The sequence below is a fragment of the Halichoeres trimaculatus genome, unplaced genomic scaffold (genome assembly GCF_033239565.1).
Source record: "Halichoeres trimaculatus isolate MK-OKI-2021-1 unplaced genomic scaffold, fHalTri1.1 fHalTri1_scaffold_18, whole genome shotgun sequence".
In the NCBI taxonomy this organism is placed as follows: domain Eukaryota; kingdom Metazoa; phylum Chordata; class Actinopteri; order Labriformes; family Labridae; genus Halichoeres; species Halichoeres trimaculatus.
In genome coordinates, this window is record NW_027437196.1 from 9,513,113 (window position 1) to 9,539,043 (window position 25,931).

At 40.5% G+C, this 25,931-nt stretch overlaps 1 protein-coding gene across 5 annotated transcripts in view; it reads right to left on the bottom strand.

Annotated features, from left to right (window-relative positions):
* Positions 1-25,931, bottom strand: part of pou6f2 (POU class 6 homeobox 2) — a 100,869-nt gene that overhangs the window by 4,334 nt on the left and 70,604 nt on the right. For 4 of the 5 annotated variants that reach the window (XM_074693193.1, XM_074693188.1, XM_074693190.1 and 1 more), the window contains 4 exons: positions 20,266-20,403; positions 13,367-13,576; positions 11,636-11,777; positions 3,814-3,982 (listed from right to left, as the gene is read on the bottom strand). In XM_074693193.1, the coding sequence (XP_074549294.1) occupies positions 3,814-3,982; positions 11,636-11,777; positions 13,367-13,576; positions 20,266-20,403 (659 nt within the window). The remainder of the gene's footprint in view (positions 1-3,813; positions 3,983-11,635; positions 11,778-13,366; positions 13,577-20,265; positions 20,404-25,931) is intronic. The other variant, XM_074693191.1, reaches the window with a different exon arrangement.

Genomic DNA, 25,931 nt, shown 5'->3' on the forward strand with positions numbered 1-25,931 from the left:
CTTAACTGAACAGGAAGCCTGGAGTTCACTGCCACAGAGTGTTTCTGGGACAAGCGAGTGTGACGTGTGTGAATGCTTTTAGTAGAAGAGCTGTTGAACTGACAGCCCTGACGGACAGACAGCAGAGATGTGCGAGGAGCCTCTGCTCTCTGTGGAACAAACAAAGCACACAAGACATTTTTAATGGCCAGGTGAGCGGCCGCAGACAACAACAGCGAGGCAGGGAGAGATGCCCATGCACGAATGAACTTCCTCTGTTTCTACACCTCGGCTGAGCTCTCCTCCTTGTCGACAGGCGGTATTATTTATAACCCCGTCCTCCTCCTAAACAGTGGGAAGAGGACGGGCTGCGTACTGCGGGGAATACATTAGTAAATATGAGGAGTCACCAGAGACGGGACATTTCATGGATCAACAGGAACCGCGGATACTAAAATGAGTTGAGAGCTGCTCAGCTGGGGCATGCACTCCTCTCTTCTAGTGCATCAGCACGAGGGAGAAGTGGCCCTGAATGCACCTGCAGCCTCTCCGGCTTTTCTTAAAGCCCCTTAGTTAGGAAGCTGCTCAGACATGCTGCACGTTCAGGCCTGAGTTACAGTTTGCCTGAGGGTTCACCGTCCTGACACAGGCAGAGCTGAGAGACCGAATCAGAGCTTTGACCCTCAACATACAGAAAGTAGAGACTCAGGATCAGATTCAAGATATAAAAAAAAAAAAAAAAAAATCCAATGTATTTAAAACTTCTGCATTATCATCTCTTTTCATGATTTCATCACAGCACGAGCAGATAAATAATCAAACTGATAGGGGATAAAAAAATATAGTGAGTCATTTCGCTCCTGAAACAGCTTATTTAACCTCATGATTACCTATACATAATATAAATTAATCCATTCAACAACAGAAAATTGTTTTTTTTTTTTCTGTTTGTTTTGAAAATTAACCTTGTGGCCAACTCTGGTGTATTTACATGTATGCTGTGCTGAATGTTGATTAATATGCACTTTTCCTCTAAATGCATTTAAGAAAAATCAATTTATTATTATTATTTAATTAATTATGGGAACATGAAGACTTATATTTTTTTGACCATTTTATATGTTTTTTTATGTAAATTTATATTTTCTTTAATTTATATTTTCTTTGATTATTATTTTCATTGATTATTGTTATTTATTTAATTTATAGGGATATGAAGACAAAATTTCTATATATATATATATTATGTAAATATATAATTTCTTCATTTATAACTTTATAATTTTTGAGATAACTGCTCCTTATGCTGTGTAGCATTATTAGCCAAAAAAATGATTATTTATTTTTTATACATATAATTTGACACTAAGATAGATAAGATGTGTTGAATGCTGTGTTAGTTTTTTTCTGGTTTTAATTTAACATCTCCTTAAATTTCTTAAATATTACTAATTACATTTTATTTTGTTTTGATCATTAAAAAAACAATAATAATTTCTATTTCATGTGCAGTCTTCAGATGCTGTCAACTTCAGATTGTTTGGCACAGGTAAAAAATATGTGCACTCTCAATAAGGGGAAGAGACATTTGTTTGTTTGCTTGTTTACATGCAAAATCAAACATTTTCATTTCAGTTTTAATTAAATATTGAAGATGAATCAGTGTGTTTTTTTCAAAGAAGAGGTATTGTACTGTTTGAAGTCACATGGGTACACCCATGTAATTTGTAATGAGAATTTTATATTTCAGAAGTATTTGAAATGTTAGAGCTGAGTTTGAGCTCATTTTTGTCTGGTTTGTTTTCCAGTTTCAAGCTGCTTGAACACAAATAAAGAAACTGTATCAGTCAGAATTCTTCACTGTGTTTATTGATGCTGAGGGCTGCTACAATTTGTACACATTGTTTTAATTTGAACAGTTGCTTATTTTATTTTTCTTAGTTTGGATAAACCCATCACAGTGTTCATTTTAAGTTGATTGAGACGTTAAAACCTAAAAACAACTGTTTAAACAGCATCAAATTTGTTGTTTCCAAAAGGCATGATCACTTAGAAACTGAAGAATTTGATCATAATTCATATAATTTTTCACTGATATGTATTTAAAAGCATATGTATAGAAAGAAAGGGTTCAAATCCCAAAAAGACATGTTTTATGTCTGCTGTTAAAATCTTATCACTACTTATCTGACATATTGTTGTCATTCAGATTATTAAGGATCTAACAGTTTACTGAAAAACAAGGGGAACTTGCAGAAGTTCTTAACTGGTGAAGTCCAAAAAACTATGCTCACACTGAGATCATGAAGTAAATATATTTCCTTCAATTTTGACAGAGTTCATCTTCTTAGATGATTAAATGAGTCTTTTTAACAACAAACCAAAAATCAAAGACGTCAAACTGATAGAGCAGATTGTAAAATGCTGAATTTCTTTATGTTTTACACTTAAAATTTGACAGTCTTGAAGTTTTAATCTGAACCTTATTCTGTTTTGAGAGGACGTCCTGACCCGTGATTGCTGTGATGATGCCCTCGTGTAATGCCTGAGCTTCTTTGGATAAACTAATAAAGTGCCTGGAAACAAAGTGAGCAATGAAAGCAGACAAGATGGAAGCATCTGTCAGTGTCTGTTCTGTGTCTGGCTTCAGAGCCGGAGCCCCAGAGCGACCGTGACGTCCCGCCTCACCTTAAACTTCACGTCTCTGTTGATGTTAACCAAACTAAAGCATGTGGAGTTGGGCCCTCTACTTAACCCATCAGGATGTCATGTTTCATGTCATACAAACAAAAAAATTGTCTTAACGGCATGAGGAGCAGCCCTCAGAGTGTTTATTTTTGAAGCTAATGGCTCTTAATGTATGTTATAAATATTTGAATTATTCCTGCCGGTTAATATTTCATGTGTGATTTTAAGACGTTAACATTAGTCGGAGACGGCTGGGCCTCATAAGAACGCCGGCCTCCTGTACAGTTTCACTTTTTATTGCCTGTTTGATGTTGATGTGATGAAATTTTTAAAAGCGCGTGGCAGCGCTGTGTCGCATAAACAGCACAGGTCATCACATGCAGTACATTAAAATTCATAAAGGAATGAGAGCAAATGGATGCAAAGCAGGAAACGTTTGCGTTAGAGCAGAAAAAGTAGTCGTAAATATATCTTTAAAGTCATTTCTAAAAACAATCACAGACTTTCTCCTGTTTTGTAAAGTTTAAAAATGATATTCTTCTGTTTGTTTGTGTCAGTGAAGTATAATTTAGGCCCCACACAGCTAAATTACTCTGACTCAAAAAGCCACTGAGGCTCATTTTGCATCCTCATGCAAAACGTCAGCGAAGCGGAACAACAGGAGGGATGAAACACTGATTGTCTAATTGTCTCATGAATATATGATGCACCATTTACGGCTAAACTGTCCTCACGGCGGTAGTAAAACATGGCAATCTTATTAACAGATCATGGCCGTGGAGCTCTCTCATGTTCAGGCGGAGCGAGCAGCGACGAGCCTTAGTAATTATTAAATGCTTTAAGTGCTCGGTGTAATACTTGTGGATGTATTTTGCATAAGTAACGTGCAGCTGTCATGTCAGCGGGTGGGAATGGATGGGAGAGGAGGACGGGTACCAGGGCTACGTTTGTCAGGGTGGTGATAGTCAATTATGTATTTTAATATCTTAATCATGTCTGTTAAAGCAGCTGATGAAAAATAGATGGCAGTTATGAGCACCAGACAAGCTGCACGACTTCATCTGCCGTCATTTGACAGAATTAGGACAGACTGATGTGGAATAATGAACTCTTTCTCCCGAGTTTCACCCTCTTTGTTTGTCTTACCTGCAGATGGCAGACTGGCTGTACGCCGGCCCCTCGGCGGCGCTGAGCGCCTGGCCCACCTGAGTCTGTGTCAAGCCCAGGGACAGCCGGCGGATCTTGAAAGCTTTGGCAAATTCGCGGATCTCCTCCAGGTTGACCCCGTCCACCTCGCTGGGGGCGGTCTGCGGGTCTACAATACAACACACACATCTCATTTTATTAGCCCTCTGCTCTGGCGTCCCTCACCTCATTTTGCAGAGTGAATGAAGCAAACAGGCAGACAGTCGTGATCATGCTCGTCTCTAAACAACGTGAAAAAATAGTCCCGCTCTGGGTCAGAACTTATTATCTCTCTCTGCCCTGGTGCTGTAAGCTGCAGGAGCCTGAGAGATGCTTTTGAGAGGAAATTCATCTGAGGTGTGAAAGAAGATGTGTCACCGATTTGACTTGCATGTGCGAATCTTTAATCTCACAAATAAAACGTCTGAACAAGACCAAAAAAAACACAGTGTGTGTCTAAAACTTCAGGAGGTAGTGATGTTTTTATCTATCGACTGTAAATTTTTGTACAAAAACACAAACATCATCAAACTAGAATTCTAAAATCAAGATTATTCAAAGATATAATTCCACATATGCTGAAGGCTTCAAACCCAAACAGAGAAGTCTCCTTCCACAAAGACTCTGTTTGAGGATCTCCACATTCGAGCAGATCTTCAAAATAATAAACTCCCTGATGCATTTTGAAGAATTCCTCTGCTAATAAAAAGTGATTTCACATTGTACATCAATGTCAGGTGCCCTGGCATCCTGCTTACCAAAGCAAAGTTTGTGCCTCTGAATTATTCATCTTGGTCATTATCAATGAATTATTAAAGGAATCCTCCAAGCGTATTTAAGCAAAAATCTATGGCGCTGCCATCTCGTTGTGCCTCATAAGTGACGTGTAGCGTACGCGGCGTGCTCCAGACGTGTGAAGATGAGGGACCAGAGACTTGGAGACGACTAAAAGGCAGACACGAGCACTCACAGTTTCGGGTCCCATCATCTCCACATTGATGAGCATCTCTTCATCATTCCCAGAAGAGTGGATTTACTCCAGGACTAATGGGACTCTGGAGCAGCGGCTGATCTGGATCCATATTTGTCTTCAGACATTAAGTCACAAAACCAGACACGGTTTAAGGCTTTAAATTATTTTCCAAATGGGAAATGGAGACGCTTTCAGAAAACAAACAAAAGAGTGAAAGAAATTTCTAAAAGATGATTTAAAAAACAATTCAGAAAATCAATTTCCCTGCACCTATAAAGCTTCTTCCCTTCCCAGCAATAATGCACTAACAAGCTTAATAATTAAATCATAACAATAACAAGATAAACTCTCAATTTCCCAGCCCGAAAGGAAACAGAGAGGACAAATTATGTGATTATAGACGAGAGCTGACTTCAATGTGCTGGACTTTCATGGTAAGAAATGCAGTTGTGTTTTAGTCTTTATGAAAGAATTAGTCTGAATGAGGTGAAAGTTTGAAGGAGAGAGGACCAAGCTGGGAGATTTTTCTCCAACACAAGTAATGAGAATCTATCTGGAAAGTGTTTGAGCCTTTTTCTACACCCAGTAATAACATTTCATCTTTTTTGAAGCCAAACCTGGAATTTAACATCGAGTTTTCTGATGGTTACATCCACAATAACACATGTTGGTTCTGACATACGGCTGAAAACATTTGAAACAGGATTCCTTTGCACATGTAGCTGAGGTTTGGTGCTGACACTAAGGTTGAACTGCTACGAAAATAAAGGTCACCCTTTGAATGAGTCATACAGGAGCTTTTAAAGAGGCTGACTGTTATAAAACAGAATTCCACTTTTTTAACCTAAAGCAGGGTCAGCTGCGTTTTCCAATGTGCTGCTATTTGGGATCCCAAAGCAGTTGGATGATAGGTTTAACTCTTGACGCTTTTCCTTTGAGAAATTCAGTTTGGTTCAGCACAAAGCTAAAGCTAGTTTACATATTGTCTTAGCAATTCCAAAAACAGGCTGAATGTGCAACTGATGCCTCCATAACACCTACCAAAACAAACCACATCATCAGCATAAAGGTTGATCTTATTAAAACCTTCTTTCGCTCCCTCTAGAGGCCTGGGCTATTAAGCAGGGGTAGTAGTTGGTGATGTAACATCAGGCTTTACTCAAGAACCTTAAAAGTTCACTCCTTGACCAAGACTTTGTCTAAACTGTGACTTCTTCTGATTTACGCCATGTTTCTACACTGCAAAAAACTGAAATTTTGTAAGTAAAAATTGTGTTGTTATACTTGAAATGAGCCACATACAACTGGCCAGTCTAGAATAATGTCTTGTTTGAAGTTATATAAAGACAAAAAATGAGGTCTGAATTGCTTGAAACAAGTAAAGAAAATCTGCCAATGCATAGGGATGGGCACTGAATTAGGTACTTTTATAGATACCGACCAAATTAAGGCAAAAGTACCAAGTGCTGATACATGTAAAATCAAAAGGTACCATGTTTAGGTACATAAATGCATCCTTGTGACTGTGGAGTGCAAGAGCAGGTGGTTTTCCATGTTGGACATGAACACAGCATTGCATGTTCAAATATTGAAGAATTAATACATCAAAATTAAACAAAAACACTTATTAAAAAATAATATATATTTTTTTACCAATCAACACAAAAAAACTACAGAAAATTGATACTGTTGGGTACCGATACCGACCCATCCCAATGGAACAAGAAAAATCGCTTGATACTAGAATAATGTCTTAATACAAGTAACTTTTCACTTTTCCCATTGGCAGATTTTTTTAAACATGTTACAAGTAATTCAGACCTCATTTTTGTCTTTAAATAACTTGAAACAGGACATTTTTCCAGACTGACCAGTTGTTTGTGGCTCATTTCAAGTATAACAACAATTTTTACACAAAATAAGACAATATCACTTGATAATGTTTCAGTTTTTCCAGTGTATGATACAGTAAACCCTGATCTTGCTTGAGTTTGCACAGCCAATTGAACCCTTCCCTGTAAACTGTAAACAAGAAGTGAGCTGGCTTTGAGAATTTCGTGAATGGAAATCTTGTTTATTTTTTTACAGGAATGATGCAAAAATCTCAGGTAAAATAAAGGTGATAAATTGAGGGCGGTACTGGCTTCACATCAGCATTATTTACGTCACAATCATGAAAAATATTAAAAAGGAGTACTTTTTGAATGCTTTTCAAAACAAAAACCCAATCTCCTCTTGTTTTCACAAAATGCTTTTATTTTGAAGTTGTGTATCAGCAGCATGCATGGCTCTTCATTCTAGCTTTCAATGAGCTTTTGTTGGGAAAAAAAAACCTGTTATACGTCATGTTGGCTTGAGGTCAGCTTTGTTAATGTATTAAATAAAATCAAATTCTTGAAAATATTCCTTGGTGTGCAATCTCCCACATTCATTCCTGTGATACTCTCTTAGCTGAGCAGGAGAAAGCAAACCTCAGTACTGATATAAATGTACATAAAACAGAGTCATCATTCAGGTAAATAACATTACTGATTAAATAACATCAGGTTAGGAGGGATATAATCCTGAATAGTCATTCCACTCCTCTCTTCCAATCAACTGATTGCAGTGAGTCCAGCTCCACCCTGTAGGGTCAGGTAAGTACTCCGACAGAAAGATGCAGAAAATAAAGACTGTTAGGAAAAGACTATTTTGTAACCTCTACCAACCTTTGACTGTGGGAATGAGAGAAAGATTTAATAGCGTGAATACTTATTGGTTAAAGAGCCTTCATGTGGTTTCTCTGGATTTGATGGTGACCAAAAACAGAGACAAAAATGAGTATTTATCAGGCTGGTGGCTTCACCGTAAGTTTTAAATGGATTATTATGTCACTGTAAGCTATGAAAATGAGAAACTATACCACACAAACGGAGTTTTACATGTTATTACAGAAAACAGAATTCGGTCACAGCTGTACGGATGATGTTTGTGTTTGGTTACAGTCTGATTATTGTGTATACTCATTAAATTCACCTGCAGAAATGTTTATTTTTCTTGAGTAAGTAAGGGTAAAAACAAAAAAGTTAAGTATTTGATTAACCTTATAATAAAATATGTCTCATTCTCAGCTCCGAATTGTCATAAGCACTTTGTTTGTGACCGGTAAAGCACAATGACATTGTCTCTTTTTCAGAGTATTGGGATTTTACTTTGCGTCTGTGCCGCTCTGTGCGTAACTGATGTTGAGAGAAAGTGATACATCTCATACTCAGCATAAAGCATTAATTTTATTTACCTCAGAGCCCAGCCACAATGATTCTGAGCAGACTAAAATATTGTTTAAAGGATATTTTCCAAGCTAGAAGTAAACACAAACCAAACACAGTGTCTACAACCAGCTGATCAATGGCGACTTGTTTTTTATTAAATTTGGAGGCAATGTAGCTGCCTTTGAAATGAGTTTACATGGAGTTTAGGGGAATCGACTCTGACAAATGAAATTTATCTGAATAAAACAGAGTTTTTAAAGGCAATAGCTGGATGCTGACAGGCTGTGGCCCAGTGATTTATAAGGCTCTGCCAGAGGCCCCCGCTTTGGGGAAGAGAAACTTATGTTCATTAAACAGAACACATGCCACTTTGGATCATTTAATAAACCAAAGACGCGAGAGTCAGGACATGAACGTGCCCATAAGAAAAGTCGGGGATCAATCAAAAACTGTCCACACTGGGAATAATGAAGATACTGAGCATCCCAAATATGAAACTACAAAGCATCTTTGTCTTACATGCTATGTTTGTAGTCATGCTTTGTTTTCTCTTTTCTCCGGTCCTCAAAATACAATTTTCACTCAGACTAGTTTCTTCCTACAGTTATTATCCTTTTTATATCAGAAAAGTGAAACATAATAAATTTTTTTATTTGTTTATTACCTCCGCTAAGGAGGTTATGTTTTTGGGAGAGTTTGTTTGTTTGTCTGTGAACAACATAACACAAAAAGCAACAAATGGAACTTGATGAAATTTTCATGAAATGTTCAAAATGGGATAAAGAAGAAGTGATTAAATTTTGGAGGTGATCCAGATCACCGTCTGGATCCAGGATTTTTTTTAAAGGATTCTTTATCAATATGAGATAGGGCTGTTTTCACCATATGTGTTTATAACTCCACGATAAATGGTCGGATTGCAGATTGTAGCAGACAGTCTGCTGAAAGGGAGTATAACATTAAAGTGGGACTAAAGTGTTGGTGACAATCACAATATGCTTGGTGGAGGTCTGCGTTCTCTGAGTGCTTTTCTTGTTTTCTTAGATTTCGTGGCATTTTTTCTTATATTTGATAGAACAGCTGAAGAGAAACAGGAAATATGAGTATTAGAGAGTAGGGAAAGGCATGCAGCAAATGGCCGGGGTTGGGGGTCGAACCAGCAACTCCCGGGACAAGACTTACACCATCTCAAACTCAAAATTTGAAACGTTTCAATTCAAGGAAGGATTGGGGATATAATCTGAAGGAATAATCTAAAGGAGACCAGGGCATCAGCAAGAGGAGACTGTTCAGTTAAACTTGGAAAAACTGCGTTTGGACAGTCTGTGTTTTCATTCAGAGCAGCAGAAAAATGAAACTCAAATCCTACCTACATTACAGACTGTACAAGCCTCAGTGTTTTTAAAACTTAACTGAAATTATGGCTTAAGGAAAAAAACAATCATGTGATCACTGATTTAACCCTCTGCATCAACTAGACACAATGAAACATGACTTTAAATGTATGATGGACTGTTGTTGAGTAAATTGTTTAAATGCTAGCACGCTTGTTTTATCATTTGTACTGAATGTTTGTTTTACATCTTCCTGCCCATGGACTAGGGCTGAACAATTAATCTAATTTAAACCAACATCACAATGTAATAGGATGCAATTTTCAAATCGCAAAGGCTGCAATTTTTTTTTTTAAGTTTTAAAGTGCATTTTAAAAGAGCAATCCAAAAGTTTACATATTTTAGCAGTTGAGACAAAACTTTTTTATTTACATTTCAGCACTTTAGTTTGTGTTTTGTTACCAATGAGAGATCAGTAAGACTTTGATACATTTGATATCTATGTTCACACAGTGTTTCTTTTTCATGACGTAAAACAGTGCATGCCACATGTTGACATATTTCAATAGTTAAGCCAGAGATTTGGTCTTATTCACATTTTTGGAGTTTATTTGGTGTGAGATTCATAGAAGAGAGGATTCATATTTACTTTGTTGTTCTGCTTGAGGTTAAATCAATCAGTCAATATTCTACTGTGATTGTAATAGTTAGATATGTTGATTTTATCAATTCATGCATCGATTCATCTCATTACAGGAAAGATTTGTTTATATGTTGACAGTATCCTTTGTTGTGTTGGTCATACTAAAGAACAGTTTATTGCTTATGTTAAATGAATAATGTAGAGGATAAACACCCCCCCAAAAATCGCATGCTAAATCGCAATATTGGTCCAAAATAATTGCAATTAGATTATTTTCCAAAATCGTTCAGCCCTACCAGGGTCCACAAATGAAAATTAGCTCTTTAGCTAACTGTGGGTTGACAGCTTTCTTGTTTTGCATGGTCCCTGTCAAATAAACCAACTACTAACTAATAAACAAAAAAAAAGGCAAAGACTTAATGTGTAAATCAACCCAACAAACATCATTCTGGTGCAGTTGATACACACTAGAGCAGAAGTTTCCAAACATTTCAACTCATGACCCTAAAAACAGGGATTCCAGACTGGTGACCCTGTTTTTGAAATACCCAGATAGGCCAACCCAAAAACAGACAAACAAAAACTACAATCCAACCTCTATTTTTGTTTATATTTTTAAAATAATAGATCAAATATGCTATTAGACCAGGGCCACATTCAGTCATTAAACAGACAAACTAGTAGTCATAATGTTTTGTTATGGAATGGCCCATTTTGCCGTAGCATTAGCTGTATGCACGACTGCCGAAAATTTGCCAGTTCACCAACAGCACCATGAAGGCAAAGCAGGTGCAGGAACATCATATGTCTGGGGAACTTTCTGGAAAACCTCCATCCAACAAACTGGAATTGTGCATTCCCACTCCACATAAACAGTTAAAAATATTGAGTCTCCTAAATCTTAACTTACAGTTTATCTTCACAATGTCTGACTTTTCCAAATGATTCATTCGACCCCCAAGTATCTGCCCCCCTTGAATATTTCGTCTTTAACAGCAACGCATGAGCACAGCGCCCGCCATCTTTAAAACAGCTAAACAGGTGTGAGTCTACCACCATTGAATCCGAAGCTCTGTTGGGGTGTTAACCTGGGTCATACATGTCACCATTAGCACAAACAGTCTGTTTTCACTGCTAATGGCTGGATATGCATACAGGCCCACAGCATCAGATGTGATATCTTCTGCTGAAACTAGTCTCATATAGGCAATGTTTTCATTTGTTTGAATAAAGACAAATTCAATTTGTTAAGATAAAGAAAGAGCTCAGATATTTCCGAGAACTTCTAACCCTTTACAGATCTTTTAAAAAGGCAAATCAATAAATCACCCACTATGCCTTATTTGTTTAAAAAGACAGCAAAAAATTAAAGAAGAAGAAGAAATCTTTATCTTTACAAGGTATTCAGAAGGTGAGACACTCTGCTTTTCATCACACAGTGATTCTCTAGTCTTATTTCCATGTTTGTAGCTTCACTCCCACAGTTTTAAAACTACAGATATCCTTGACAAGTAATGTGTATGATCTTCCCTCTTTCATTTGAGGACATGTTGTGTTTTTGTGAACTGTGTCGGACACTTACTGCTGACCAGCTGCCCCACGCTGAGCGCCGAGGAGGAGGAGGAAGTGGAGGAGGAGGAGGAGGCCTGGTGGAGAGGGCTCTGTCTGTGGGGCATGTGGAGCATGTTGGGCTGAGATGACGCCGGGCCTGACTGAACCTGCTGCTGCACGACAACACAAACACACAGAGACACAATCATTAAAATCATCTTTACACCAATAATGTCATTAGTAACATGGACTCACTTAACCAATCAGTGGCTATGAAATGAGCCATCCAGGAGGAGCATGTAATGAGATTTAGCTCGCGGCTAATGATGGATAAATGCTAATTACTGCCTGCAGTATTCAGACTGACAGTGGAGGAGTCAGTGTCGATGCCTCGACAGACTACAGCAGAGTTTTACTGATGCAGGAGACGACTCAGGTGCTTCAGAAGCTGCACAAAAAATCTGTTTGTGACAATTAGAGATGTTTTCTGTAGTCATCAGACCTGCAGGGGCGCGACTAATGGCAGCCTGAGTCTGAAATAAAAACATGTGGACACAGCAGTCCCTGTATCAAACATAATTCATGATCTGCAGTCTCCGTGCTCTGATGGCGAGAAAACGATGTATTTTCATGTTTTATGCACATTTGAATTGCGTTTACAAGATCAAGACAGTGCATCTACACTTTAAAAGTGAAAAGCTGTCTCTGCCACACTCTGGCTTCTCCTCCTTCTTCTTCTTTTTTTATTTATTTATTTTTTTGCAATTAATTATTTTCTCCGTGGCATGTGTTTGTTTGGGGGGTGTCAACAGCGATGCACACACTGTCAGGACTGTTGACAGGCTCGGAGAATTATCTAGCTTCACTGGAAATATTCCAGACTGCCAGCTCTGACAACCGTAAATTATACCCGTGGAGCCATGTGTACACGCGGGCTTTGAAGTGGAGACAAAAGCATAAACATTATTACAAATGCATTAATTCATTCAAGAGTATGATTTGGTGTTTTTCGGGAGCCACAATTAGGCGTCCATCTGTTGGGAGTTCATCCATCCTGCACTGTAGCGGCCTGCGATGTGAACTTTTACCCTGTAATTCCACGCTGACATCGTCATTATCGAGTCAATAACATTTTCATTGTTGTGTGCATGAATCTGACTGTATGGATCTTCAAACCGAGAGGAGAAAAACGACAGAGCTGGAGTTTTCCACACTTACAGTAAGAACTTGAAACAAAAGGAACAAAGTTGTAGGTTTAAATCAAAAACAAAATACTTGTTGTCCAGGTCAGAGAGGACAAATCATAAGGCTTGAGAGGGTGATTGAGGAATAGAGGAGAAGTGAAGAGAAGAGGGGAGGGAAATCGGAAGGAGGTGGAGACTGGAGGAGTGTATTTTGGTTTAAGTGGGGTGATGAAAAGCGTTTTTTTTTCAGGGGTTTGGGCTCTGCAGGGGCTCAGCAGCCTCCCTGAGTCTGAGTCTGAAAGGTTTCCTGACAAGTGCCTTCTGAAAACACACTGAAACACACACATGTGGGGAACGATTGAACGAAATGTGCCAATTTCCAAAGTGGAATGATGCAAATGAGGGGTTAAGAGTGAGCTGCGTAAACACAGCTCTGGTCTGACTCCACTAGGTGTTGCTCATTCGACAGTTTTAAAATCAGCTGTTGGGAGATCAGTTAAGTGCATAATAAGCTGCTGTAAGATATCTTCCCTTTATGTGTGTGTGTGTTTTTGTAAGTGTGTGTGTGTGTGTGTTACCTGCTGTCCGGGCTTGATTGGTGACAGCGTGATTCCCTGGGTGTTGATGACAGGCAGGATCTGATTGCCGATCACCGTGGCGATGATCTGGCCTTGAGCGTTGGTCAGAAGCTGAGGTGTAATTGGCTGTACCTGCAGTGCTGGGTTGCCACCCCCTGATTGGCTGGAGGGCCCTGCAGAGTTGGGCATCAGTGGGATTGTTCCAATTATCTACAAAGGGGGTAGAGAGGAGACAAAATCAGCTGGGTGGTTTTAAAAAAGAAGACGGAGCAGAGAGGGTAAACGCGACTGGAGGTGCCTATCTTAATGATCGCTGCTGCTGTGGCGCTTTTTTTTTCTTTCTTTTTTTTGAAGAAGAAAGCGTAAGACGATCATTTTGCGGAGCTTCGAGGCTAATCAAAGCACTCAGCTTCGGAGCAGTTTGATTTAAGAGGAGAAACATGCACAAGTGTCCGCTGATCATCTGTCTCTGAGGTGGTTTTACAGCCTGGAACAAGTGAAGCTAAAGCAGACTGCTGGGAGCGCCCTGCAAAGGTCAGCTCCGAATACCTGTGTGTGTGATGGTGCACACCACTGACTGTATTATCCATCAACCAGGCCAGGATGAGAGCGTGTGTGTGTGTGTGTGTGTGTGCGTGACTGTGTGTTTGTGCTTAAGTGTCTTTGTCTGTCTCTGGTGAGCAGGAGTGAGGCAGCTGAGAGACAGAGACCCCCGTTTCACCCTCTCTTCCTCCTCTCTGGCGCACACAGAGCAGCAGAAGTGGGAAGAAAGAGGCCGAGAAGAAACAATAAGAGGGAGAAAAGAGGAGCATCAGAGAGTGAGACAGGACCCCGTGCTTCTAATTCTACTCTCAGGGTCCCAGGGGTACTTCACCCCCCCCAGCGCCCCCCACCTCCCCCCTGCTTTCCTCTCTTCTGTGGCTGTAATCAGGAAGGGCAGATCAAAGGGGGCGGCAGAGTGTCACTGCAGCGTTTTAGCTCTCAGAGCTGCAGAGCTGCCAGAGTGTGGCCAGGAGTGGCGCTTTAGGGGGGTCTTAGCGCCTCTTCACCATGATGAAGGTTAATGTCATCTGGGGACTGCTTCTGAGCAGCCACTGCCACCCCCACCCCCCCTTTGCTGACATCTCTCCTCCAGCGAGGCTCATTACACCAGAGAGCAGCTCAATGCGGATGACATGTCCATCATTCCAAACTCTGTTATTTGGGCTACTTTCTCAAACATTGCTTTCTTCTTCGTCTTCTTTAAGTTTGTATCTTAGCATCAAAACGACTCCCGGCTCCTGCACAGCATTAACTCGCCTCTATCTCTGTCGCCGCTGCTGCTGATGTGCTTCAGTGTCTGCCCTGCCTGCCCCTCCTCTCTCTGTCCCCCTCTCTTTGACATAATAGGGAGGGATCAGTGAGAGAAAGGTGGGCCGATGATCTGTAATTCATCCTTGCCACGGCTCATTTGCTTACGTTGCTTCGCATTAGGGGAGAGATAATTTATCTCTCTCTCAGCGCCGGCTTTACAAATTCCCTGTAATGCTCTCCTGCCACTTAGCATATTTTATTGCCCTGCCTGACGCTCTCGTCTCCCGAGTCCCACTGATCCCGCTTTGCATGCCACAGTGGCAGGGAACTTGTTCCGCTCAATTATTCATTGTCATTGGACTAAGTGGTTGTTCTATAAGCATAATAAAAGAGCGGGCAACTGACAGCTTAGCTCTCGTCCCCCGTCCCACCATGCGATGCTTCTCCATCGGAGCATCTCAGGCAGATGTTTCATGGCAGGGACTCAGAGCTCTTCAAAGCTGGAAGGACTTGGAGGAGTTGAGAGGAGGAAGACTTTATTTCACGTTTTAAAATAAACGGATCATTGCCACATTAATTCAACTGATTCTGAACTTATAGTATTACTGGGATGATGTTAAAGACAACAGTTAAGATAACTGTGATATATATTTTTTGGTCATTAATTACCTCAGCCAAGGAGCTTATGTAGAGTTTGTCTTTGAACATCATAATTCAAAAACCAACAAACAAATCTTGATGAAATTTTTAGGAAATGTTCAAAACGGGATAAGAAAGAAGTTTTTAAATTTTGGAGGTGATCTGGATCACTGTCTGGATCCAGGATTTTTTTAAAGGATTCTTTATCATTGTGAGATAGGGCCGTTTTCACCATATGTGTATATAACTCCATCATAAATTTTGGACAGATGTAAAAATACGATCCATATCCTGTCAATATTCTGGATACCAAGATCCAGAATATGAAATATGTACTGGGTCATCATAATTTTCAATACTGTCAGGTAACAAACTATCGTACAAACCTGTAACTAACACCAAATTGTAGCAGACAGTCTGCTGAAAGAAAGTATAACATTAAAGTAGGGCTAAAGTATTGACAATATGCTTGGCAGAGGTCTGCGCTCTCTGAGGGCTTTTCTAGTTCACCTATGTGGCCCTTCGACCCAAAGTCATCCAGGCCCTCAAATTACGAGTGCTAAATAGTCAAAAAAAAATGCAGCCTACTCATCCTTTAAAGGGAAACATTTCATAATTTGTACCACTGATTTATTTGTCAGTCATCAACAAGTTTATATTATTAATGATTGAAATATTGGTTCAGTATCACTGAGTATCCTAACCATCGCCATGAATTGGCTGTTTATTTTATCTCCTCTAATGTCTGCTCAAGATTATTCCTCGTAATAGTTGCTGCATGATAAATGAGGATAATATGCTCAAGATTGGTGTGAAAAAGCGGAAAACATTCAAACACACCACACTGCCCTCATGTGTTCAGGAGGAGTACTGCGAAGCAATGGTTACAGATCAGCCGCTACAGAATAGGGTTAACGCACGAAGCCTAGTTTAGCCCTCTACTGCGAATCAAAAATGTAGCTTACGCTATAGGTCTGTGTAGCCACTTTCTGATGCAAAACCTGACGTGCACTTCCTTTCAAATGTAACTAGGTTTAAAGCCCTGTGATTTGTCCAACAAGCAGAATTTTGCTTCCTGTATTTACACTGTGTCAAGAATCACTGCATGTCAGTCAGCTGATTATTCATTCCCCTCAAATGTGTCTGCCTTCATCATTTCTTCTTTTAGTTCTCGTATCATACACAGGAACATCTCTTAGCGTCGATATAATATGTCTAAAACTGCTGTGAACGAGCTAACTGAAAACATAGCATGTAGCACACTGCCCTCATGTGTTATGGAGGAGTACTGCAACATACAAGATATTGCTGTATAAGGTCTGCTCGGCCCTTTTTCGACTCAGAAGGCAACACACACATTCTGACATGCATCTCCTCCTAAAGGATCCACCAAGTGCTACTGTGTTACCTGTATTTACAACACTACTGGGGTTAATGTCCATTGAACAACACTGCCACTATGTGTTTTGGAGGAGTACTGCAGCATGGCATGTAAAGATCAGCCACTACCGCCTTGGTCCACATTAAGAATTTCATATTGTTTAACTGTTGAAATAGCTCAGGTATTTATATAAGTGCTTTAACAGTTTGCTAGTGCGGGAGGTTGCTTAGTTCATACCTAAAGTGCTTGTGCTACAGAAGTTGCAGTACCTTAAAACAACCAGCAGGAAATATAGCGTCCATATGACGAAGACAGGTTTGATAAAGTTTCTTCAGACATATTTTTTTGTTTCATTGTGACTTAAATAAGCAGCTTCAGGACCTCCTCTGAATCACAGCTAACGCCCTCTCTTCTGGCTTCCTGTGTTTGCTTGCCGCTCCTCTTTGTATGACATGTGAGCATCGGGCCTCTCCTCACCCAGCAGAACTCATTAAGATTATGCTGCTCTTGTTTCCACAGAAGTGTCATCTCATCTCTCCAGCCAGGGCAATCTGTGTCTTTAGCCATGGTCGCCAGGCAATATCTCTGCCCATTTTCTCTCCTCCACTGTTCATGCGGTGAATTGAGACCCCGAGAGGGGAAAATGTTTGGGAAGTTTGGTGCAAACTCCAAAGAAAGCTGAAATTCAGATCAAATCTGAGCCTTAGAGAGCTGACACATGATGGGCACGGGGTGGATGAAATTTTTCAGGGTAGTATTACAAATATTTTTGAGGACTATCTGAAGTCCACTATTGTTTTTCCAGGGATAAAGACTCTGTTTCCCATGAGATCTATCATCCACTGGTCTTTTAAAAACTACTTTCCTTTTCTTCTTCAAGACAACTTTTCGCAGCTAAGCGATCAGGTTCTGTATAAATTTAAAGTCGAGCAGAGCTATTATTTGAAACGTGGCAACTTTCGATTTCCACTTCCTTCACTGTCTGCTGGTGCTCCTGTCACAGCAAGCACCACACTCCCCTACTTACCCAGAAAAAAACTCTCCTGCACATGTGTATTTTCGTATTAAAAGAGGAGGAAAAAAAGTTGCTTGCATGTCTCGTCAGTTGCAGGTTTGTGCAGCAGAAGCCCCTACCACCCAACTCTAGGTTGGAATGAACATTATCACAAACATCATAACCATAGACTGTAAAAAAATTGGACGTCATCTTGCTCGGCTCCAAGTGAGGTCCCCACAAAAACTGCTCCCCCTGGTGGCTGGCTGCAGTATAGGTTAAAAAATCTGGCTCTCCAGTCATTCCAGATGGGCTGTGGTCAAACTTTAAAAAATTAATACACCTCGTAGAAATGTTTGTCACGTCCGATTGCTGTGGTGATTTTAAGATATCATTTGGCTGCCTTGTATCCAAGCCCTCTTTTTTCTGAGAAGTTTCGTTTATATTAGTTATATGAGGCTAAAAACAAGATTTTATGTCACGTTTAATGATGATTGACAGCTGTCGTTCCTGTGTATTTTTTCGGGAATAGTAAAATATGTCAGAAGGTAGAGTCAAGGAGTGATTAGACTCGCGAAAGAAAAGAAAATTACAATTTTTGTCACCCAGCTCCACTCACATTCTCCCAGAATCCCTCACGGTCTCTACTGCGCAGACTCTGGCTGCACAACGTTTGCCAATAGCTGCACCTGTGATGGGAGAATTTTGGCTTGAAACCGTACAATCGTAAATGGCGGAGCCACGCTGTCCACTCTACATACAGTCTATGATCATGACCTGTGTTTTAGCCGGTGCTCTGTCACTCACTAGTGTCCATTATTACAACAAAATAAATCACAGAAACCCTTTTCTTCAAGAAAGAGAACAGATCTTGCGTCCCACTTGGTGAACTCTGCCGTTCAGTGTGGCACTAAAAGATCCATTTTTCCCTGGGAAAACAGACCAGACCATAAATACAGAGAAATAGCATTTAGAAACGACTGGTTTTGTTGCTGATAATCTCATTTTAAAATGTGGATTTTGAACAGGCAAGTATATAAAAGCACGACGATTTCAAGAGCTCTTAAAAAGTCCTCACTGGGCCTTAAAGCATCAGGGCTTAAGAAACTGGTTATCAACAAACACATCAAGACATAAAACAATCCCTGTGACGTCCTGGTCCTCTCATGTGTTTTTACTCCTGTGTTTAAGCAGAGAAAGATGTTGACTTAAATGCTGCAGATTCCAAAAGGAAAAAGAAAATATCAGGAGTAGAATTGACTTAACAATATTCAGGCTTTTATCCACAGCAATAATCACTGTTGTAGAGGCGGAGGGGATAAAAGAGCCTCATTGATTCTCCTTGGAGAATAAAAAGGCCGGGCCCAATATGATTAAGCTTTAAAAACATATTGAACTGCGAACGCTGATCAAACCGGGAGCTTTTCAAGGTCCTGTAGCTCTTGCGTATGAAAAGGTCTTTTTTGATGGAGCTGAGGCTGAAATTAGGAGGTCAAAAGACATAATGCTGTGTGTTAAAATCAAGAAAGGCTGAATTTGTGCTCATGGAGTACAGTGGGGTTAGAGAAGAGTTTGTAAAGTCCATTTATCCGTAATGAATTCAATACAAAATTCATGTTTTTTCAGCTTTTTATGCTAACAGAAGTCCTCAGAGCTTGTTTCATGAACCTCCAGCCTTGTTTGGTGTATGTATTAGCCTGTATAATCTCCTACGTGTTGGGGTGAAGGGGGGCGGGACCTTCTGATAGGGTAGTGCATGTTTCAGAGCCCTCTGTCTGAATAATGTTGTGGAATAATGAGGTGGGGAGCAAAGGCTGTAGCCCAGGGCTTTGACCGTCTCTGTGACCTGATTATGTCAGGGGCTGTCAGCCGCCAAGACACTACAAAAGCACAGAGCAGCCCATCAAGTCCATATCCACAGTGATCTGTCCCCAGCGCTCCAGGCACCTTGTGAGCCAGGGAAGTCCATACTGTCTCATTAGCGACGTTTAGCATCAAGAGCTTGTGCACGGACAACACTTAAGAGTAAACACTCAGGCCTGGGACTGAAACTCTCCTCGAGTGGGATGAATTTACAAAACTCATCATCATAAATGTCTGTTTTTCGTGTTTCTGCTCACTCCACAGGAGGGAGTGTTAACAGATGAAACAAGGGTTAAGGTAAATAACACAGAGTGGCATGAAAGGGCACAATGTCCGTACAATTTTCCTCTAATATGTGCCGTGTGCTCCTGCGATAAGATGATTCATTAGATAGGGTCCCACAATGACAAGCATCATCGTTCAAGCCTCTGGCTACTGATGGAACAATTCTGCAGCCACCCTGTAAATATGACAAGGTCAGCGTTTTACTGCGACAGGCGCATGCGGATAAGAGTAAGGAGAGCTTTGTTTATTCCCAAAAAGCTTAATATATGGTGGGGAGGTTACCAGAGAGCAGACAAACGGCTCCAGTGGAAATCTATGAGCAAAGATCAGGAATACTATAAGGATGTTTTATTTAAAACTGCAGACTCAGACCTGTTCCTGTTTGCAGTTTTTAATTAGCCGTGTGTTTTACTGATCAATGAGAGGTGTTTTCGGTGCGCTCACCTGGCCTTGTGCGTTTGTGACAAGCTGTCCCGCAGCTCCTTGCAGGTTCGACAGGGTGTTCCCAAACACCTGTGACCCAGCGATGGATCCCATGGCTGCTGCTGCTGCTACCGCCGCCTGGCTGGCCAGAGGATTCAGCTGAAAGAGGTCAAAGAAATCTGTTGTCAGGACAGCATTCTTCTCTCTTGCAGATGTTTTTTAGTTGAATGCAAAAAAAAAAAAAAAAGGTAAGTGCAGGTAGAGTCGACGTGGGTGGGGGTGAGTTTCATCTCTTATTCTTTGTTGCTGAGGCCACAATAGGCTAACTGTGGTGGGGATTGTACAGTCCAGAAGAAAGGGCTGTGCAGTCCATCATAAGGCTCCCAGAGGCCTGTGCTCCTAGAACCCAGTGGGAGGCTCCAGGGTAGGGAGGAACAGCGAGATCAGGAGGGTGGCTGTGAATAAGTGGCCATTTTACCACTCTAAGTGCTTCCTCTGGCCCCCGGGGCTCCCCGCGGGCCGAGCCGAGTCTTTCCACCTCCGGCGGCAGCGGCCCTACAGTATCCCTGCTCTCACAATAGAGCCGAGCGGCGTGGTTATGCATCACTGTATCGCTGCTCCCTTCAATACGCTTCGACTGAGAATTCCTCCTGCGTCATAATGCACTAGCGCGCTGTTACTCGAGAAGGAGAGGAGGGCTGAAATGACCATCTTTACCCCCTCTGTAATGGACTCATCTGGTCTGGCCTGTGCCTGTGAAGAGGCTCCTTGCGCCGGGGAGAGGCTGTAGAGCCCCGCCACATCGACTAGATTACCCATATAAATCAAGCTAACCACTTATTAGGGGGCTGAAAATGCACTGCTGATTTGGTTGTAGTGCAGCAGAGCAAAGTCTTATTAGGTTGAGTAAGTAGATCAAAGACCAAGAAGAGATAGGAGACCTCCCAATTACTCAACAGAATAGAGAAATAATAGAAACACTGCTTAGGAGCTGCTGCCTGCTCCCTGCTGCTTATATGTCTGGCTGCATATTCACATACAGCTGCAGAATTAAAGGTAGACTTCATATCTGTGTTTCTTTTTCTTATAAAGTTGAGCTGTAAAAATATTCTCAAACCAGACATCTTTCCACACTTCTCCACCCTGCAGGGAATTCAGGTTTGTTCATCCGAGATCATTCAGTCGCCATTCATCTTTTATCTTTACCCCACCACCATATATTATTACACTTTCTGAAATCAAATGATGAAAAAATGCCACCGAGCGATCAATACTTTTTCATTGACAGTAAAGGTTAAGCACATTAAGAATGACACCGCATTTGTCTTATGAAATCATATTTCATGTTGGTGGCCTCAAATTGGCCGTGATTGATATTGCCTCCCCTCCTCTGAAAGTCATCCACTTTTTTTCCTCGATAATCGCGAGATTGTCTTTTATGTGTCCAGCGGCCGTCCTTCGGAAATCTTCACTTCCTCGAATGTTAGAAAAAGGCCGACACTGACCTTAAATGAAAAACTAACAGGATAACAAATCCACAGTCAAGCTGCAATTAACCTGCAACATCGGAAAATAACACCCAAAGCCATCAAAGGGATACAGAGTCATATGGATGAGGAGCTCTTAGGAATAAAAAACATTTCATAGCTTCACTGATGTTCAATCAAAGTCTGTTTTGTTGTAAGAGTCAATGCTGAGCAAGAGGTTAGGGTTTATTATTTTAGATTTCAAAAGAATCAGCTGCACATCAGTCATTCACTTGTGCTTTGCTAGAAAGTGAAACCTCAAACTAATCACTAAGACAGAGCAAGTTAAAATAAAACAATGTGTTGTGATGTATTAAAGCTCCTGAGAGGAGTTTTTAGCTGCTCATGAAACTGTTTGAAGTCAGTATCCATGCCTCTATTTGATGTTCAAAATCAGTCCAGACCAGCATTATAGAGGCCGACTATCTCGTTGAGTTTTTTTTTTAATTTGTAAACCCTGACCAGGGGGTAGGTGACACCAAGAGGCATACAATGCCAAGATTCTCAATGAATTGGGAAGTTTTCTTTATTCTTTAATTCACTATGAGCACAAGTACAAAACCCAATTTGAAAGGACAAGAGGTATTTTTTTGACCAAAGAAGGCACCAAAATCATCACAAGCCAAAAGTTCCTCACAGGAGCTTCAATATCCAAACTAATGTCCACTTAAGCAAGTTTTCAGTCTTTTGCTTGGAAGCACATTTGTTAGACTTAATATCAGCCACATTCACCTGAGATGTCCAAAAAAGGCTTATGGATAGAGAATGTAAGAAGTTAAATAAACTACTGAGTTCATAACTCTAGGAGCAAGTTTATTTGTGGAATAAAGTTAAAAGAGAAAAGATTTCAATTGAATATTATTTGTTTCATGTTTCTTTATTGACTTAAAGAATAAGAGCATGGTTTCATAGCTTAAGCTTTAAGTTGGTTAAAAGGACTTCATTACCCAGAATGCACTTCTATAAAAACAGGAATTTGAGAGAAAAAAGTTTAGTGCTGGAGATACTGTAAAAGTTGTGAATGAGTTAGTGTGTGAGTTTTCATTGAGTAAAAACAAGTGTTTTATATTCAAGTCGGTTCAAGTCAGTTTTTGCAGTGTTACCCAGCTACACAACCCATTTTTCACCAAGATGTAAGGGCCCTTACAAAGCTGCTTGCTACATTTGTCTTGTAAGAAAAATACTCAGAAATTCAAGGGCAGCTAGGACAGATTGTGATCGTTAGATGGTGGAGACCAAAAATAGGACAGAATGCACTCTTCATATAAAAACAAACATGTTCTTTCAGTAAGGTAGATGTTTTTGTTAGTTCAAAGTCATATTGTAAACGATCGTGTGTCATTCTATAATTTTCATTTTCTAAATTTTCTTTCATTAGTGTATACATGCTATGTGGTGAGAAACGCACGTTATTCTGGAAAAACGACCAATTCAACAGTTTGTTAAAGAATTCGGAAAGAAAAAGGCGAATTGCATCCTTGCTTTTTGCCTCTGAAAGAAAAAAATCTCCACAATCTTGAGGTTCTTTCTATCAGTATGTGATTTGAGGTCTTTCAACAGCTGAGCACTGTCATTATTTAACTGTTTATTCTTTGCTGTCGATGTTGGAGATAGAGAACACCATTTTCAAGATCCTAAGATGAGGTTTGACCAGTTTCTGTCGACAAAGAGTGAGTGTTCCTGCCTCATTTAGAGCTTAAAGTTTCTACACAGCAGACGATTTTCCTCTAACTCTTCACCAAAAGATGAATAAAACTCAGACCAGATACTGTGGTAGTTTTGTTCCCTGAATAGAGACTTGATAAAAAGGTTTTAAAACCCTTGTTGGTGTAAAGTATTATGTGTGTTGTGATATTGAATGTGGACACAGAGAAAAGCCAACACGGCCAGTTAAACAGAGTTAAACAGAGGCCACAGATCAACTCGCAGATAATGTGATCCGCTCAGGCGAGCACACTCAGAGTCTCCCTGAAAATCTGCTGCGCTCGGCGTCATTGTGTGAGTGATAGGTTGTTGGAGGTGCTTTCAGATTTAGCTGAAATATTATCATTGTGTTTCATTCGATGATAGCCCTTCCAGATCCTATGTTATTCTGCTAAATCTAGGCGAAAAGAGAGCAGGTTTTATTGCCACATCTCCTGCCACTGGGTAATATGGATAGCAGCTGAAAGGAGAGTCAGGAATAAGGAGAGGCGAGGCTGTGTTCAACACCTAAACAGGTGATTTTCCGCCACGGTGACTCCTCTCAACACCTCGGCAGGAGGCTCAGAATGACAGACCCGGCCTAGCATTTGTGCTGATTGCATGTGTTGCAGGAGATAAACAGTGATCTTCCAGTTTGCAGAGGCTGCATGTTAACCATTGTGTTTGATTCTTTTCATTCAGGGTGAAAGAAGGGGGATGACTGCTCTGGTCAGCTGCACAAATGGTGAGAGCAAGAATAAAGCAGTGTTGAAGAAATAGCTGGAATTTAAGGTAAGAATATAAAAATACTCGTCCACTTTTTCAACATGTGTCAACACCTTAGCTTTGCATTAAATCCTGTCACATCAACTTGCCATCTTTAACTCCTGTCACTCTTGACAACATCGCACTCTAATACGCCAAATCTAAAAGACTACACAAAGATCAGAGTGTCTAAGAGAGGAAAAAAAGCCGACAAATTGTTAAAAATGCATCTTTTCTCTGTTTGCTGTGCAGGGGAAGATAGTCTAAACTCTGCCAAGCTCACCGTCGCCCGTTTGACCATGAGGGTCACCTGGTGCAACAACCCGTGTAATCTCAGGAATAGAGGGAAAATAGCGTCCCCTGCAAACCGTGGAAAGACCCCATGGAAGCCCAAAATTGTCTGACACAAACTAACTGGAGTTTATTCTTGGGGTTTTTGCTCTTTTCATGCAGCCGTTTTTGAATTTAATTGCTTTTTTTCAGGGGGCTGTGCACAGAACAAAAAAAAAAAGGGGGGGGGGGCAGAAGATAAATGGACAAAGTGGTGCAGACAGCGGGGGCAGACAGGCAGATTTTGTCTGCTTAAGCTTCAACGGTGTGTAAAAAGTTGTTTTCTGCTGATCTATAATTCAACAACAGAATCAAACATTTATTTAATAAACTACCTGCAAAAAGTTCAGACATGATTTATAAATCTTATGCTGTTTTAAAAGCCTGTTTATTTCTCTTTTGACCCTTCATGACCCTCCTTACCAAGTCTGCCAGAGCATATCTTTACATTTTTACATGCTGTAGTGGTATTTCTTTGCATGAAACTTTAGCATCACATCAATACAATCCTTACATCCCAAACTTTTATAAAATGTTTAGATTTATGTCCAGACTTGCTAACTGGAGAGCTAAATTAGTTGCTACAAAGTGCAATAAGCAATAAAAAATGAAATTTGTTCACATATTTTTCTAAATAGCCCTCAAATATGTGTATGCAAAAAAAAGTAATGAGGTGTTTTTCAAGGTAGGGAGTAATGTGAATAACTGGGGTCTGGATCCTAATGTTTTTTAGGGAGGGGTGAGTACCGGTCTGTTTTTGAAATGGAAAATGAAGCACATTGGCTCTCGCGGGAATATTGGTAGTGGCATGGGCTTTGTATACAGATGTCAGGCGCCTGTCAGTCATGTGACCTGAGCTGTGCCTCTGATTGGGCGAGCTTGTGATCTTAATATCCTCTGAACCGCTGAGTTAGAAAAAATTTACCCCCAGTACAGTGTGTGCCAATAGTAAACTTAGCAATTCAGACAGAAGACGTTTTTTGGACCCAGGCTGTAATTATGTTAACTTCTGCTTTGAAAACAGTTTTTTTTTGGCTTGGTGTGTATGTGACTTTCAGTACTTCCAGAGCCAGCCTCAAGTGGACACTCGAGAAACAGCAGATTTTAGCACTTTGACACTGTCCCATATTCTAAGACCGGGGGTTGCCTCTCGGCCGATACCAGCCTTGTTTCAAGGTATCGATACTCGTGAAGGCTGCCAATACCAGCAGCTAAAACTCACAGCAAAAAGTCCTATGTCGAGTAAGTCCTCCTTACCAGTAGTTGGCGCTACATTGCTGTGGTTTGACACCACGGCAAACGTGCATCAGGTCCTGTTCAGACAACATGAATGAACCAGGGAGAGTTAACAGTCAAACTGTTTTATTTGCACTTCAGTTATTT